Source organism: Cyanistes caeruleus, chromosome 15, assembly GCF_971803275.1.
Source record: "Cyanistes caeruleus chromosome 15, bCyaCae1.hap1.1, whole genome shotgun sequence".
NCBI lineage: Eukaryota > Metazoa > Chordata > Aves > Passeriformes > Paridae > Cyanistes > Cyanistes caeruleus.
The window spans coordinates 8,141,160-8,159,318 of NC_141715.1; the positions used below are offsets into that span (position 1 = coordinate 8,141,160).

Genomic DNA, 18,159 nt, shown 5'->3' on the forward strand with positions numbered 1-18,159 from the left:
GGAGCCAAGGGCTCGGGTTCAGCTGCACTGTGGGGGTATTTGCAGGAGCTGCTTGTGCACACTGAATTCCCACTGAGGGGTCCCCCAGCAGTGAGCAGTGAGTGATCAGTGTGGAGCTGTGAACAGGGAACCACCCTGGGACCCACAGCTCATCCACCTGTGCCCACGCTCGCTCTGCAGGCTCTGCCGCTGTCAGCTGGGCCTGACTTTGGAGACATGAGTGACAATGACCTTGTGATGACCTCAGGGTCTTTCCTAAGCCATCGTGTGTCCTCTGGTTAGCCATTCCTCTTTGAAATATTCCTGGAAAGTCTGAAAATGGGTAGGCACGTTTTCCATTTGTATCTTCCACTGCTGAAGGGGAGATGGGACCCAGCACTTCCTGAGTGTCCCTTTCCATGCTGGTTTTCTAGAGCATTTTGGATGCTGGTCCTTGTTGGCACTATTCTGTGGGGATGATTTGGAAAAGTAATTTCTGTCCATTTAGAAGAAAACACCATCATTTCAGAAAGGGTAACAAATACTTCAGTGACAGTGCTGGGACTGCTCCTGTCCAATCCCTTAGGAATTTTGGAAGTGGTGAAGGAGAAAGCAGAAACCTCCTGTGCAGGGAGTGCTGGTTCAAAGCACTCCCCTCCATGTGTGAGAGGCTGTGGTTTTGTTTTCCAATGCACTCATATTCTTCATCAGCACATCTGTGACTTAGGGAACAGCCAAAGCTGTGGCTGTGCACTGGGAAATGCAATGTTTAGGAGGCAGGGCAGGCTGCTTTGCTAGGTAAACACAGCACCATGGGCTGCTGCAGTTTTGTGTGTAGTTTATCTTGTGACAAAACAGAGCTCTGCTCTCTTCTCGCCCTGATCAGCAAGAGGGGAGCAGAAAAGGCGCTGCTGGATATTGAATGTGGTGCAGGAAGGGAATGCTTCCATGAGGGGCTGGTGTCTGCAAACTCTGTCCCCTACAGAGCCACCCTGCCTGTTTTGCCTGCCTTTGCTCCCTCACACCTTGTCCTTTGTGTGTGGCTGGCTGCAGCGGTGCAGGGACACTGTGGGGTCTGGGGGTCTGTGCAGTGCCTCGTGCCAGGCACCCCTTTCTCCCACAGCCTTTACACATGAGACATGCTAGTGATTTGAATTATTCTGTAATTAAGGTGTCAGGTAGGGCTGGAGTTGGACATATGAAAGACACCCTAGGAGTTGTGTTTTGTGGGGTTGAAGGTGTAGGGTTTTTTTTCTGAAGAGATGTGAGCTGAGATGCCCTCAATGATCCGGCACTCAGCTGCCCATGGCACTGCTCCTGAGGCTTGCCCTGGGTCTGTGCTTGGAGCAAGGGGCAGCCTGTTGCCTGCTCCTGGTCTGCACCAGCCCCTGCCTTGGTTCACTTGTGGTGTCTCCAGGTTCTTCCCTGTTCCACAGCACTAGACACTTGTCCACCCTGTGACAGTGGGAGGGCTCAATCAGTCAGATCCTGTCTGACCACGGGCACAAGAATCCCCTCCCAGGGGCCTGGGCTGGTCCTGAGCAGGCAGTGGAGGCTGTTGGTATGCAGGGCTGGCAGCTTGCTGGTGGGTGGGGAAGCCCACACAGCCTTTATTTTTGTTGCCTGTATCACATGGATGCCACGACAGATGATGTTATCAGATTGATCCCTCCAAGCTATTTCTGCATCGATCTCTGGGTGTGTGTGGCTGAGCCCCTTCCCACACCGAGGGTCCTGCAGGGCTCTGGGCTCCACTTGCCCTCCCCATGCAGGGTTATTTGGTGGGTGCTCCTTACAGGCACCTCCAGCACCACAAGGCTGCTGGGAACTGCTTTGTCATCAGAAGCATCCTTTAATCTCTAGAGATGTTTGGGGTTTTTTGCAGGGAGGAAGTGTGTGAAGATGACATTTTGTCAATTAAAAAGTCCTACCTGCTTTGAAGGCCTCCCAAATGTAGGTCATTTATCCTTTTGTACTGGTTCATTTGTATTCATGGGCTCCTCTGAATAACATTTTATTATTCAATTTTAAAAATTGAATTTGGGGCAAATATTATTTCAGTTCTTGGGACGTTGACTGTTCTAACACTCATGGTCCCACCCCATTCCTATTATTTGCCTCCTTATTCACATAAGGGAAGTCAGCAAAGTTCAATTAGCAGGATCCAGGTTTTGCTGAAGCTTGGGCCCTCTTTAGCATCTCACTCTGTGCTGTGCACTTACTGTGCCTGGCCACGTCCTGTGGAATGCTGCACGGAGATGTAGGCTGTAATTACTTCTATAGGCTGCAGGAAATATTTTTCCACTTAATCCCACAGCAGTACTGAGTCACCAGATTTCTGAGAGTAGTGATTATTGGTGCTCAGGTTTAAGGATTGACGTTTCTTCATGCTCTCCTTTGTTTAGTTTTGCTTTTCCACCTATCATTTTCTTTCCACTTGGGACTTTGTTCTTTCTTTTCTGTGGTGATCCTGGTGATTAAATCCTTGGTGAGGTCACCATGTGTGGGGATGCTGGAAGGGCCTTGGGGAGTCCTTTCTCCTTCCCACTGCATGTTTTTGTTCCTCTGATGTGCTCCTGTTGCTCCTGTGGGTGTGCATAAAGCTCTGGGTGAATGAATAGGCTCTTACACAGCTATGGGGCTTTACTTGCATGCTCAGGGAGGAAATTATTGCTCTAGTCCCATGTGCCTTTGAGTTATGGATTTGGAGAAGGGATGAAGTTTGGATCCAAAGGTGTGAGATTGGGAAGGTAAGAGATGAGAAGTGAATCTTTCTGTGTGGATGCTTTGCACAAGGTGCAAGTGATGGATGGGTTACAGCAGGATAATTTAGGAGAGAAGCTTGCTGCATGCTGGGTGTAACTGCTGGCTGTGTGCTTGTTTTCCTGAGCAGGTTTCAGCTTCTTTTTAAAGAAAGAGAATTACACTGCATTGCTTTTAATGTGGGGTATACCACAAAATGCCCTAATGTAGCTATTGCAACATAATCATTCTATCCATATGTATATATATATATATAAAACATTTTAATATATTTATTAAAAATATAGATAAAAATGTGTTTCTCAAAGGCCTCTATAAGATCCATCCACAGTCTCTTTGAGTCTGTCCCTGTACTGAGACATGATTGAGGGACATACTGAGGGTTTATTTTTAGCTCTTATATTTGTTTGAATGCGGGTGAACCATGGCAGGCTCTTTTCTGTCAAGAAATTGAGTTTGTTGCATTTGCTCATTTATGTTGTTTTACATCAGAGTCCTCAAACTTGAGTTGTTTTTTAGGTGGCATTAGGAGGCTTCTGAGAATCTCAGTGATGGTTCTTTTATGGTGAGGGATAGTGCCAGGCAATCTTGGCACACTAGGAGAATGTGCTGGATGTGTGGGGAGCAAGGTCCTGCAGAGCAAACTGTAACTGTCCTTTTGAAATTAATTTCAGGAGACATGTCTGAAAGTAAGGCCAAGAAGATTGAGATAAAAGATGTTGATGGGCAGACCCTGAGGAAGCTGATTGATTACATCTACACCGCTGAGATCGAGGTCACAGAGGAGAATGTGCAGGTAGGTCTGGTTCAGCAGCTCCTGTGGAGAACCAAGTGAAAAGCTTGAAACTCAAAGGCACAGGTTCTTCAGGGGTGAGGGATCTCCTCAGGCTGCAGAAAGTAAAAGGTTGAGCTTGAAAGAGCTGCTTCCAGCCTCTGCTTAGTCTTGGGGCACTTTAGTGCTTTCCCCACGCTTAAGTCATGTTGCATTTAGTTTTTGTGTGGAGCTCTTATAACAAGAGCAGGCATTTGCCTTCCAAGAAGCTGTGCTGACTTGTGGGTCAGTCTGTCGAAGGTCAGAATAGACTCAAGCAGTGAGTCAAATGTTTTGAGGCCATGGCAGAGGAATGTGGCTGTTAGTTTTTAAATTCTTCTGGGTAGTTTGAGTTGTTTCATGGAGCTTTGAGTAGAATAGATTGTTCAAACGAGGACATTCTTCTTTTTTTGTGTGTGCGCTCTGTCTTGAATTTCTGAGTGGTAAATATTTGTTCAGAAGTGGAAAGAGTAATTGAAAGGCGGCCTTCAAATAAAGCAGGGTGCTCAGGAATAGTGTTTTTCAGTGTCACGTGGCTGTGGCTGCTGGTAAAGCTCTTTCTTTGACTCTATTTGTATTTGTGGTAAGAAAAAGGCTCTGCACTTAGCCACTGATGCCTGGGAGGGATGCTGAGAGCTTGTGTGTGGACGTGCTTTTCAGTTGGTCTCTTTTGTTTGTAAGTGGCAGTTTGAGCCTGTTGTCTTCCTCACTTTGACTTGGACATTGCCAGGGGAGCAAGTCTCTGTCAGTGATGCTGGAGAGTTTTGTTGACCTAATTAACATGGCAAAATTAGACCGGTTCTGCTTGAAACGAGCTTCTTGCTGTGAGCTCTTCTGCTCTGATCCCTCAGGCAGACTGCAGGTTCTTGCTGACCTGTTGCTCCTCCTGAAGGAGTTTGGGCAAACCTCCGAGCTAGACCCACTTTGCAATCCAACCCTTTACCATCCTTCATGACCTGAATCTGTGGGAGCCTTTTCTTGCCCCTTCTGCCCTCTGGTTTTACAAAGGTGGCTGTTAGGTGTGCTCTCAGCCTGGCAGCTGTCACACTGGTAGGAGTGTGGAGCCTGGTTGCCCTGCAGTGAGGCTGAGGGGACCTTCAAGGTGCCACTATGGCAAAGGAGCTGAGACTCAAACCCAGCTGTGGCTGGCTTGGCCTGGCCATCTGCTCTGTGACCCCCATCAGGGTCACCAGGGGCTGACACAACATCACTCACTGGGGCACTGGGGTGGAGCTCCTTGCACCTCTGGGATCTCCCACTGCTGGAGGAGAAATGACATTTACACACCCTCAGGCTGGTCCCTGTTTCTGTGGGAAGTGTGGAGGCTGTATCCATGTGCTTTGTGAAAGGTGTGCTTTCCTTCCACACTGGGCACTGGGTGCTCCAGAAGCTCCCACTTGGCACGTGGGGTGTGCAGAGCTTGGGATCCCATCTGCTGAGCCTGCCTTGGATGGGGCAATGACCTCAGCTGCATTCCCAGGGGAGTGTTTGGGTGCTCCAGCTGCACCTGGGTGTAACCAGTGCTGTGGGAGCTGGAGCAGACTGGAGAGGCAGCTCTGTCCTGCCCAGAAGGTCTGTGAAAAGTCCAGGTGTTGCCTTTCCTGAGCAATTACACAGCCATCTTTTTTAGTAAAACATAACCAAAGCCTGCCTTCTGTGGCCCAGGGAGTTAAAGTAGATCCCTGGCTACATTTTGGCTTTCATCTCTCAGACAGTAAGATGAAAAAATATAAGTTTTGAATACTAAGTGTTTTTTCCCAATCTAGTAAAGCAGGTCCTTCTACTACTGCATTTATTTCAATATCCCCTCTGTGATTAACTCTTCAGGCTAGAGGTAAATTAATTCATAGGAGCTAAGAAATGAAGCTGATCTACTGCAAGATTAACTGACTAGTTTAAATTTTATTACATGTTTAAAGTGTTCATGCTGAAAATGTTTTATGGAATTTAATATAATTGTGTTATGAAACCAGTAGAAAGAGAAATTTCCATCCTGTCTCTGAGTGTTTCACTCTGAACAAAATGGCATAAAGAGGTTAATATTCACCTCCAGCCACAAGAAGAAAAGGTTACAGAAGTGAATATTCTGTGATTTGTTGGAAAGCTTCACATGATGTGAAGGCTAAATACAACAAAAATTAAGCTCCTTGTAGTCTCTTGTCTGAATTAGCAGTGCCAGTGTTAGAAAGAAGTGAGGTTTGGTCCCTTGCATCATCATATCCTCCTGCTGTGCAGCTTTGGGTCATCCATCCATCTGGAAGGACACCTCAGTAGTGCCTGTCTGTGCTGTTTCTGTGATGTTTCTTTGCAGCCCTGCTTGAGCACAGTGAGATTTCCTCTTTTCCCAGCAGGTATCTCCTGAGCTCTCCCATTTCCTTCTCACATGTTCTGGTTCTCTAGCTGGGCAAGGGTGCTTTTTTAAAGGAGTTCTTCAGACTTTCTCAGTAGCTGGAAGATGCAGTTTCTGAGTACAGATGCCAGGTAATATCATTGTAAAAATTATGAAAAGAAAAAAATAATTGCTTAGTGACATTAACTGAGCAGATGCAGCCAAGGTATCAAAACTTGTGAATAAATGAAATGACACTATCTTGTCAGTGACAAAAATAAGATGACAGCAGGATAGAAATGAGAAGAAGATGAACATCAAAGGTATCATGGAGTGCAGAATGAATGTTCCTAAGTGTGTTTGAATGCTGAGCAGTGCCCAGCCCTTCACAACAAGAAGCCTTTTAACAACTTCTTTTGTTGTTTCCTTTCTAATAGAAACCTCTATATTTTTTTTTGCTTTTATAGGCCTGGTATAGGCTCAGGAAGTGAGACTCTTTTTCTAAGCATGTATTTCTGTAGCTGATTGTGCAACAAAATGACACAGTGTCTTTTGTTTTGTTTTTTATGTGAGGAAGGATATGTGTACAAGGAGCCAAGCCTTTACGGGCAGTTCCAGTTGTCATCTAGGCAGTGCATTCCTGGGGGTATTCATCCAATTCCTTCTCAAGATTATGTCCCAAATGTGCAGGCAAAGGGGATTTTCAGCTCATCCTGAGCCCATGTGGAAGGAATGCTCTCTTCTAACCCTGCTGGGGTACATGGGTGAGATTTACCCCAACAAATGCAATCCTGCTTTATCTCTTGGAACGTCATTCTTAAGGTGGGATTTCAAGGCAGTATAGGTGCAGCAGTAGGAAGGCCCAGGGATGATGGATGATAGAGAAGTTTTACCTGTGAACATGTATTTGGGATTAAGCCTCCCACTTGTTTAGAAGGCATGGAGCAGAGACAGAATTTCTGTCTTTATTGCAGTCGTGTTGTAGTTTCAGGAAAATCCATCTTGGGATTTCTACACCTGCTGCCTTCTGGTGTTTCTCTTCTCTTGCATCCCACATCAAGGTTGGTTGTAAATTTTGATATGCATGATATAAAGAACTCATTCATTTGAAGGTGGAGCTTGATACATTTATTTAGTAGGAAGTTGTGTCATGCAGTTTGACACACAGTAAAAGGAAGGAATACTAAAGTGGGTGTCTTTGGGAACTTCACAGATGCTCAGGTTCCTGGGTTGATCTCAGTGGAAATCATAAACACACATCAGAGCACAGGGTCTGCTGCTCTCTACATGTATGGGGTAGCTGGTGCTTTTTACATGTCAATCACCTGAATTTTTCAATTAGGTCTTGATTTTGCAGCTGAAGTGGTGACATTGCTGCCTGCTTTCCAGCTTTCATATCAAACCTGCCAGCTCAGTGATGGAGAAACTCTGTGCGGTGGCCTTGAGCAGAGCTGAATGAAGAGATCTGGGAACAGGCCTCTCCCTGTCCTAGGCAGAGAAAACACCTGGACCTCTGGCTCTAGGCAGTGAATACTGTCCCTCCTTAGTGTGTCCCAACCAGCCCTACAAATGACACTTCATTACTGGCAGGCAGCCTGAGAATTGCCCTCCCAATTAAGAAAGTCATTCAGCTTGTAATGATTCCCTGGAAAAAGTCCTGATTGACCTGATTTCACAATTAAGTTGTTGGGAAGGATATGCCATGGACCACATGTGTGAGGTGTCCTTGTGTACTGCCACAGTTTGAGATATGGCTCGTACACAGAGAACAAAATCTGAAATCGGCTGTCTGGAGGAAGTAGATATTGAACCTGTCAGCTTTGCAGGTACGGTAATTGTCATAAAAACTGTCTCAAGAAAAGAGGAAAGGACTTTGCTAGGAGCTGCAATATTTCTGTTTCAGAAGTGCTTCTGCACCTCAGCTTTCCCTGCTCACTTAGGAGATCACAACAAAGAAAGAGAGCTCTCGACAAGTGCAGTTTTGATGATAAAGGGTTTATAAATGGGGTCAGTCCATCTCTTCCTCGTGTTCAGTCCAAAAACTGTAGTATATGCAAGCCCAGGATGAGTCAGAGCACCTTTCTGCAATAAATTAGGGCTGTGTTCCTCCCTGGAACCAAAGCTGCTTGCCATGCATCTCCCTGGGGTGCAGTGGTCCCTGGTCCATTGCAGGGCTGACTCCTCTGGGTTGGGGGCCCTTTGTTAAACCTATAGGAAGTATTTTAAATTGGCTTGGCCTAATAGAAAGCTGAGGAGGAACTTGTGGATGTGGCACCAGAGCACTGTGTTGCACCTGATGCATGTCTTCACATTTTTTATTGCACTGTTTAACCAGGGGATGATGTGTCTGAAGTTGGAGAAGGCAGCTCAGGAGGGAAGTAGCCAGTTCCCATTTTCTCTCTCATCTCTACATCCTTTGTCTGTCTCCTTCTCCTGATAAGGTTTTTTGACTCCCTGATACTGTCACACCTTCCTCTGTCTGGGCTATTTTACCTCAGGTGGAGCATTTAAGTGGAGGTACTGTTGTTCAGCCCATGTGCTGCCTGGGAGCAGCTGGGGTGTAACAAAGCCTAATTGCCACCCTTGCACTCAAAAGTCACATTACACTAATGTAGTTTTATCTCCACTGTTTGTGCTGTTTACAGCAGCTTGTTTAAAACTGAGTATTTTACCTGCCTTGAAAACACAAAATAAATTTGTTTCTCTGGTCACAGGTTCCCCTGGGTGGGTGCCTGGGAGCTGTCTCTCTGTTTGGGCAGATGTGCAGTCCCAGCTGTGGCCCTGGATGTACAACTGAGGCTTAAAGCCAGTACTTTTACTTGGCTTCCAATTTGACCAAATTGTCAAAGCTGCTTATAAGCTTTTATACATCCCCTGCCTAGGGGAAATGCTCCTTTCCCGGTTTTGCAGAGCAGGAATGATGCAAGTTAACTTTTGGCCAAGGCTACCTGTAAGGCTCTGTCACAGTAGGGAATTAACCCCAGCCTCTGCAGTCCAGCATTAATGAATGAACCTTATATATACAGAGCACTTTTGGCTGAAAGATGTTTCTAGCTTAGAGACATCAAAGGTCTACAGAAGTAATTGCACAGGCAGTGTTGTGTAAAACTTGAAATTTGTGTGGAGTCTGCAGAGCACAGCTAGTGAACTCGATGTTATATGTATATATAGATATATATCTATATCTAGACACACATCCCATAGATGAGGTTCTGGACATAAATTAAGTAAAGCAGTCAGTCTCAGTAGTAATAGCAGATGATTTTGACATAGTTTCAAAAAATGAGTGGGTTTTGATCTGGAGGCAGATCTGGTAGAGAAGCCAGCTCTCACTAAATCGTTCACGGCTATTGGAGTTCAAATATTAAGAGTCAAATCCAGACCCATGTGAGTAACTTTCCTGGATATTAATGGGGTTGCAGTTTGGTCCTGCTGCATGTTTAGGCAGGGCATTTCCTCTTGTTATTTCTAAAGGAAACAGACTTTGTTCTCACGGAAATCCTTTGCTCGCTTTTTGCCTTCCCTGGTAAAAACAAGATGAGTGTTGAGACATTTAGCTGGGAGGTAAGAAAGAGAAAATCCCCTCATCTCTTGATAGGCTTTTTATATCCCATTTCTGAGAAGTGTTGTATGATAATGCCCCTTTCCTGAAGGCTGAAGTGGTGTAAGGCTCCTTCTGCATTGCCTCTCAAACCAGCACAGGCCATAACAGCAGCACTGGTTTGTCCAGGGGCTGGTGCATGTGGTGATGGTAGTGAGTTCCTTTTGGTCTGGAGGCAACATCCCAGACCCTGGAGGTAAGCAGCCCACTGGACTGGCAAGCATCCTGGATGGATGAGGGTGCCCAGAGGAGGCCCTGGCTGGTCTATAGCCAGAGATGGCTTGCATGGAGTCATCAAAGCCCTTAGGTAGCTCAGGTGTTCAGGAATGGTTCAGTTAGAAAGAAAGTGGTTCACAGGTTTCAAAATCGTAGAGCATTACTATCTTGACTTAATCAAAGCCACGAACTAATCTGCTCCTGGCATCAAGAGGCTTGGGCTAAAACAGGCTCCTGGGTTAATTGACTTCTCTTTTTATTGTTGCCTGTTGGGGTGGCTGCTTGGCAGCAGTCAGCCACTACCACTGGGCTGGAGTGGAACACATCAGTTGCTTAGAAAGACCTGGAGGAGGTTGTGAGTGTCCTGCCCTGGTGTGGAATGGGATTGTGCTGGCAAGGACAGGGAGGGAACATCTTAATCCCTTTGCTGCCATCAGGATCCAGGGAGGTGAATGCTGTTAACCTACTTGGTTTGTTTAACAGCTGCTTATTTTTTTTGAGTTGGCAATAATTTTCCAGAAATGTGTGCTCAGATGGTGAGCACAGATGCCCAGTTGGAAGGACATGTGTGAGGCAGCCAGAGCTACAAAAGAACTGGAATAAGACACGTCTGCAGCTGCTGTTGGACATAAGAGAGGAAGTAGCTGATGTCACGGGCTGTAATATCCTGATGGACTTTGTTTTCTACTTCCTGTCCTTCTCACTGGCCTCAAATGTGTTTTTTTCCCAGCAGATGTCACATTTGTCATCCATTTCTGTCTCCTTTTTCTGTGCTTAGTTTTGGATGTACAAAGCAATACCTCATTTTTAGATGCAGCCATGATCCACAAGTGTCCCCAGCATTTTGTGTCAGTGTAAATGAGAGCTGCTAATTTGAATAGTTGGACCTGTCTTTCCCAAGTGCCTTGCTGTTACCAAAACCTGCTTGAGCTTCTGGGAAATTACATGACTGTTTGGGCACCCTGCTCACAAGCCAGTAGGGTTTTGGAAGTAACAAAGTCCAGGGTTTTGAGGACTGATAGACTGCTATGGTCTTTGAATCTGATGGCAATACTTATAAATAATATAAAGCCCTTTGTGGGGAAAAAAAATAAATCTGTGTGCAGGACCTACCTGCGTTAAAGCCAGAAATGTGGCTTGCTTCTGGCTTGTCCTCACTTTGCTGTGAGAGCAATTCCACTTATAGCCCAGGATATAGGATGTAGGATGATATAGGATATAGGATGTAGGATAGCCATTTTCATGTCTCAGAGCATGAACAGGGATCTTCTGCATATATGAGTAGAGCTAAGACTTGAACTTTCCTTCTCATGACCCTGCAGGGGTGTGTCCCCATCTGAAGGGGAGTTGCCTCCAATTTGTGCAAGCTGTGAACCACTCCTTGTTGCTCACTTTCGTTCCCCTCTTGTGCCTTTGCAGGTTTTGTTGCCAGCTGCTAGTTTATTGCAACTGATGGATGTTAGAAAAAACTGCTGTGACTTCCTTCAGTCCCAGCTGCATCCCACGAACTGCCTTGGCATCCGCGCTTTTGCCGACGTGCACGCCTGCACTGAGCTGCTGCAGCAGGCCAACGCCTACGCAGGTGAGGGCAGGGCAGGGGGGCTGTGTGTGGAGCTGACCCTGCCTCCAGCTACAGCAGCCCCAGGGCTCAGCACCTTGGTCTCTTCAGACTTCTGGTATCAGAACAGGAAGGGAGTACTTTATTTGGTTCTGGACTTAGAACTTCTTGTGATGCTGCAAGTGGTGAAATGTGGTTTGCTCACAGGGGAGAAGGTAAAAAAGCCTTAGAAGGTAAAAAAGCCTGATCCTCTGGATCTCAGCTCACTGAACAGTTCCTGAGTGTGATCCTAGCAAGCTCTCAGTGTGCCTGTGGAACAGCTTGGTGTTGGTGTGTTGGTGTCCTCCCCATGGACCCTGCCCTGGGAGAGCAGGAGGCACTGATGGGCATTTCCATTGTGGGAATAAATGGCACTGGGCAAAATTAATTCCTGTGGCTGGGTGTTGGAACACTCAGCTAGAACTGCCTTGCCTTACAGTCTGAGGCTCTGATCTGTGCAGCAGTGGCCCCTTACCCCCAGGGAGCATAGGCTCATGTTTCCTTGGGAGTGGATGTGTTTGGTTGCAATAAGTAGGTGCAGGCAATGGCTTTCAGCATTTCTCCTCTACACTGTAAATGTAAAGCTTTTTCAGCCAGCCCCAAGCTCTGAATTCCCCAGCACTTTCCAGTCTCCTCCAGCAGAGCTGCCCTTGACCTCTGCTTGGGAGAAGCTGATAGTTCTCTCCCAGTTTGTTTTTCTGTTTTCTGATAATTTGTATAGTGACACATACACCTGCTGTCTCCCAGAGCACCTGCTCTGTCCTGCAACATTTTCCTTTTTAACAATTTTGTCCTTAATTGGGCTGTAAGTAGGCTCAGTGGAATAAAAATGTATCCACTGAGTCCTCCCCTATTCTCCTGCAAATAAAACTAAAACTTTCTCAGCTGCTCTAGCTGTATTACCCCCTGGAGAAAAAGGTACCCTGGAAGGAATGGTTAATTGTATAAAAGCTTGCTTGTAATATCTCATTATCCTTGTTTCCAGGCCCTGTTTAATCTTTAACCCAACAAGCAGTGCATTCACTGTATATTTATTTGGTTGTTTGGCAATTAGAAGGTCTGCTTTGTTGTTTTATTGGCCTTCATAAGTCCCAGTTAGTACAGCAGCCCATGTAATGTTAATGGAACTCCATTAATAAAAATGCCATTAAAATTCTTTTCACTATGTTGTTTATGTAACAATCTTAAATCAAGACAGAAGTCCCCAAGCTCAAGAGTCCATGCATGCATGAGCTGTTACTTGAGAAATGCTGAGTTCTGGCCAATGGATAACTTTAGTAGGTGAAGGAGCCTTCTTGATGCAGGCACTAGTTCCTTTATTAAAATCAGTAAATATTCTTACTTGCTTCCAGCTAATAACAAGAGATCAAATACCTTTCTGCTGCCAGAAAAAGTCCAGAATGAATGAATATGAGATTTTGCCCAGAGGTCAGAATGCATCCAGCTTATTGTATGGGGACTGTTTCCTGCCTCTTAAGTGTTTAAGGTGAAAAGTGTTCATTAGATCATATATATATATATTTCCAGCATAACAGAGTATTACATTTTATCCACATGCTGCTATTTTTAATCAGAGCCTTTGGCTTAGCTGTGGGGCTTTGGTCCTCAGTAGAGCAAGGAGGGTCTGTGACTGGGGAGTCCAAGTCCAGAGTCCAACTCTGCAGCATCAGCTTTGGTGAGGGGCTGTTCAGGGGCTCCAAAAAGCTTCTGTCTGGAAGTTACACCAGCTCATGTCCCTGTGGTGCTGCTGTTTGTCAGGCAAAGCACTGCAGATGTGAAAACTCGGGGCAGACAGAGCTCTTTGGATACAGGAGTCTGAGCTGCTCAAAGCTACAGAATTAGAACCTGAAAGAAGCTGCTTCAGATAAAGTGTCTGAGATTCATGTTTCTGTTATTCAGCCAAAGATAAATGGGACTTAGCAAATGACAGGTGAGATTAAATTGGCAGTATATATAAAAAATTCTTGCAAAACTAAAATTGCTGCAACTGGCTAATGACATATTTGACCTAGAAATTATTTTTTAGGAAGTGATTATTTTGTGCGTCTTTTGGCTAGATATCAAGCTTGACAGATTTGATGATGTTCAGGCGTAATTCCTCCGGTTTGAGGTTCTATTCAGTGATGTGCTTTTTATTTTAAAGTGGCTCCCAGAATATGGAGGGATCTGGAGACAAAAAAGGGAGAAATAGAAGTTTGTACAATTGCAGGCTTAAGTGGAAAGGGGAAAACTGGGAAGGTGGGTGCTGAGGTGGCCAGGTTATTTACTACTTTAGACATTGGCCCTTGTCTCAATTGCCACTTTTAACTGTATTTGCCACTGGAATATTCTCAGTGTTTTTTCAGAAAGTTTAGTATCATTTATAAAATATTTCATGGGGCTGGTGCTGCTTGAAATAACATCAGGTTTCTTTATCCTGCTCTGAGGCTGGTTTCTGTCTGTGTTCCACTCACAGCTGCTGTGGGTCTGTCTTGGGTGCTCAGAGCTGTGGCAAGAGCTGTTCTCTGAATTCTGTGCTGCTTCCACTGACTGAAAACATGGATTTCATTATAATTTTCTGTTCCCCCTTTTCATTTGTTGAACAGAGCAGCATTTCCCTGAGGTGATGCTAGGAGAAGAATTTCTTAGCCTTAGTCTGGACCAGGTTTGCAGTTTAATATCAAGTGACAAGCTCACAGTCTCCTCTGAAGAAAAGGTACAGTAAATTGTATAGCAAGAGTGAATGTAAGAATGCTGGAATGTTTCTAGATCTTACACCAGGAACTGTTATCATGATATGCTCCTTAGGGGCCATTCTCCAACAGAGATCATGTGGAAAGGAAAATTAAAATAATGTGAATCCTAAAAACACATAAAAATGACCTTCACTTGGTTGTTCTTTGCAGGAAGTTATGACTCTCAGATCCATATCACTCCAAAACCCCTGGGGCTCAGAACCAACTACTTTCTCTCTCTGGAAAACTAGGAAACTCCTATCTGCTGTTGTGTAAAGCATTTAATACCTGCTGTAAAACCTCAAAAAAAAAAAAAAAAAAGAATTCCATTAGGCCAGAGAGAATATTGCTTCTGTTGCATGTTGGATAGAAAAACAAAAGCAAAAGGAACCAAAAAGGAGCAAAAATAAGGGAACCAAAAGGAAGGAAGGAAATGTTTTTCTAGCATCTTCAGTGTATTTAATGAAAGAGGGGGGAAAAGGCACTGGTTGATATTGTTTTTGTGGTTGAAGCATTCAGTGCCCCTTGTGTAGTCTGGAGTCCTGGGGAGGAGGGTGACCAGTGTTTATGGTGCTTGGTGAACTCCAGCCCCATTCTGTAATCTGAGCTTCTTGTATGACCTGCTGCAGATTTCTGGGAACAGGCTTGTGCCTCCAGTCCTTCAGCTCATCTCCAAATTGTCACTGTGGGGAGATTGCAGAGTCACAGAATCATTAAGGTTGGAAAAGTAATTTAAGATCATTGAGTCCAACCACTAACCCAGCACTGCCAGGGCCACCACTAAACCATGTACCTAAATGTAAATGGTCACTTGTAAGAGGCTGCAGGAGAGCTTGAGGATCGTGTGATCTGTAACTTCAGGGCTCTTTTTGGATGCCTGTGTTTGGGTGGGCTGAAGCTGGACCTGGGTAAGGAGGTGCTGCTGGCTGGGCTGCCCATCCTCATGTGTGCTCTCCTCCTGCTCAGCCCCTCTGGGCTACAGACACGCAGGTGCTTGGGCCCAGAGGGACTGTGAAAGTCACCAGGAGTCCTGCTCCATGTGAGGTGTGGACACAGGGATGCTCCCTGCTGATCCTGAGCCAGCAAACTCGGAGGCTCCGGGCGCGTTTCCGCAGGCGTGGGGCTGGCGGGGGCTGCGAGGTGCCGCTGGGGCAGGGCCAGGAAGGGAAACAGCAAATAGCATGAACTCACAGCAGAATCTCTCTGCCTGAGCCAAGCAGCCTGCAAAGGGAAGTGCAAGTTTAGTAACCACTTTTTTCCAGTCCTGTGCAGCATTGTTCAAAAGCTTTTATTGGCCTTGCGCCCAGGGGAATCAAAATGCTCCTTCCCTCATCTGAGCTTTACACAATCAAACCCAGTATTTCTTTAGCTGACTGTAAAAAAACTTGTAAAAGAAAAGATTGTTGAGAATGCAAGGCAGTAGCAGGAAATGTAAGCATAAGCTGCACATTCAAAACAAAAGGTCTGAATAACAGGAGAGAAGCAGAAAATGGGAATGGAACATAAATGTGAAATGTGCTGGAGTTCAAAGAAATGTTTGAAATTGAGGACAGACTTGTAGGCTGCTGTTTCATGTTAACTTCATGACAGACAAGCCATTTTCCTCACTTTTAATCTTTCTATCTGCTAATGTTGATATATAAGACAAAGTATATAAAAGTATATATTTGTGTATACCAGTCTGTGCATACACATGTACATCTGTGTGTATGCACGTGCAAAATACTTCAGAAATCTGGCAGCTTAATTGTCACAGCCAGATTTCACAAGGAGTTTTCTCATTCCTCTTCTTGCTGTGTCTCATACATGTACTGTACCTGTGAGCCCCAGAGCATTTCCATCCCTGTATCACTGGGAGGTGTTAGAGCCAAGTCCTGCCAGGATCAGGCAGGGAGAATTGCCCTTGGAATACCTCAGGAATTTGTGTGTTCTTCCCTTCCTCTGTCACCCTGCAACTAATACCAATTGGCCTAATAAAATATATCTTCACCAATTTTGGCTTATTTATACCCCTAGGCCATCAGGACGAAAAAAATTCTCTGCTAGCACAGAAATCTGCTTTAATTGTAAAGTGGTGACAGCATTTCCTCATCACTCAAAGATTCTTCCCCTTTTTCCTTTCTCTTCTGTCCCCCTTGTTGTAGCAGCCTTTGCAGTTACACAGATTCTTTCAGAATAGGGCAGAGGTTTGCTGTCCCTGCTTGCTCTTTTTGCTATAGCTGAGTAGGGTACCTGGAAGAATTTTATTAATGTTTTCTGTACCTGACCTAATTGGCTATTTTTACTGTTTGCAAGATAAAAAAAAAATACATATAAAAATAATAATTATTTGTTAGTTACTAAAGATGTATGAAGTGTGGGGGGACTTGCGAATGGTCTTCTGGCAACTCAGAACAGCGTCTACAGAAATTTTTTAAAGGGTTGAGGTTTTTGGATTGGGGATTCTACACAGAGTCTGGTAATTGATTCATTGTCTCATGCTGCTGACATGTAGCAGAAGCTGATGCAAGGTTTAGTTCTCACTCTTGGGAGTCTCTAACAAATGGATTTTTGGCTGAAGAGACTGGGAAAACATCTGGCTTGCTCTTTCCTTAGGCAGTATGCAGAGAGGGGATATTCCAGGCTTTTACCCTTCTGCTCCTTAGAGTGGGAATTTTACTTCTCCCAAGCTCAGGACCATTCCTGCAGCCAGGCAGGTGCCAGCTGCTATCTCAGCTCTAAATCAATCTGTGTGGGCAACTGCCTCATCCATCCCACCCTGGCAGCAGGTCCTGCCTGGCTGGAGAGTCCTGGGGGAGCGGCAGCAGCTGCTCGGGGTCTGCAGCGGGCACGGTGTGTGGAGGGAGGGCACGGCAGGACTGGAAACAGATGTGGCCTTTAAATAGAGATATTGCTGTCTTGGATTAAAGCCTTTTTTCCCCTACTCTGAAATTAGGAATCAGAGCCAATAGAAGGTGCCAGACTCTGACTTTTTTTAAAAAAAAGTTATTTTTAGAGTAGGCACAGCAGGGAAGCAACAGTGCTTGCCTAACTCAGGAGTGGACTCCAGCACTGAGGAAGCAGCTTATTCCTAGTGCCTTACCTTCCTTTAGGCTTTTTCACTGTCTTCCTGACCTGTAGATGGGTATGTCCCAGCCCTGTGACCTGTTCTGCAGCTCAGCCTTTGTGCAGAAGAGGTTAATGAAAAGCCTGTTTGTCGGCTAAACATTTGCTTTATCCTCCTTCCACACTCATTTGCAAGTAAAAAAATCTCACAACAATCCAGTTTCTACTTTAAAGGCCTCATAGCCAAAGTTAAAATGTTTGTTTGTTTACTTATTTTAATTTTAAAATACTTAAAGGCTCTGCAGTAGTTATTCTCCTCAGCATTTGCTGTGGTTTGATTACACTGTTCCCTGTTGTGTTGCTTAAATCCTCCTTGCAGTGTCCTGAATTCCAAACAGTTCAGCAGGAACTTTGTTGGCACAGGAAATCAGGCTGGTGCTTTACTGCATTTTAAAAGTATATAGTTTATCCTTAGAGGAAGAAACCCCTTCCTGCTCTGCATCTCCTTCATGGCAGGATGTGTCTGCCAAGGCTCCTGCAAGTACACTTACCAGCAACAACTGGGGACTGAAAGATGGTGCCCTCCTTTTTGATTGATATTGTCAAATTAGTGACCTTGGACCAAACAAAATGGTTTCTTGGGGAGTGATGCAAGGGATGGAAAAAAAGAAATAATTATCTGTGCAAATTGGGCTGACCGTTTGGTGACCCCGGAGGGAAGCTGAAACCAAGGGTGCTTGCCTGGCATGCAGGAGGGAAGGGCCAGGGATGCTTCTGGGGGAAGCACAGTACAGACAGAGTCTCTGCTCAGCCCCCCTGAGTAACTGGGCAGTGAGAGGGCTTGGGGAGTGTTGCCTGTAGATGTTATGTGTAGAGTTATGTGTCAGAATTTAATTCTCTCTCTGTGGGGAAGCTCCACTGCAGTGATCCAGATCCTGCTGTGCAGCATCTGAGACTGCATCAGCCCCTCTTCCTGCCTTGCTGGGTGTTTCAGGAAGCCTTTCCCACTCCTGGTGACATTTTTAGGCCTTTCTTTTGTGAGTGAGGCTCACAGTTATATAAGCACATGCATATTCATACAGGAGCCCACATAGGACGCTTCTC

At 45.3% G+C, this 18,159-nt stretch overlaps 2 protein-coding genes across 8 annotated transcripts in view; both read left to right on the forward strand.

Moving 5' to 3' along the window:
* The window catches only part of HNRNPA0 (heterogeneous nuclear ribonucleoprotein A0), a 40,387-nt gene extending 26,396 nt beyond the window's left edge, over positions 1-13,991 (forward strand). The window contains exons 5-7 of the transcript XR_015276832.1: positions 3,417-3,538; positions 11,119-11,281; positions 13,882-13,991. The gene's annotated coding sequence lies outside the window, so the exon portion shown is untranslated. The remainder of the gene's footprint in view (positions 1-3,416; positions 3,539-11,118; positions 11,282-13,881) is intronic.
* The window catches only part of KLHL3 (kelch like family member 3), a 62,225-nt gene that overhangs the window by 26,720 nt on the left and 17,346 nt on the right, over positions 1-18,159 (forward strand). For all 7 annotated transcript variants that reach the window (XR_015276828.1, XR_015276829.1, XR_015276830.1 and 4 more), the window contains 3 exons: positions 3,417-3,538; positions 11,119-11,281; positions 13,882-13,991. Coding sequence is in view for 3 of the 7 variants with exons in the window: in XM_086852186.1 (XP_086708312.1) it covers positions 3,417-3,538; positions 11,119-11,281; positions 13,882-13,991 (395 nt within the window). In the remaining 4 variants the exon portion in view is untranslated. The remainder of the gene's footprint in view (positions 1-3,416; positions 3,539-11,118; positions 11,282-13,881; positions 13,992-18,159) is intronic.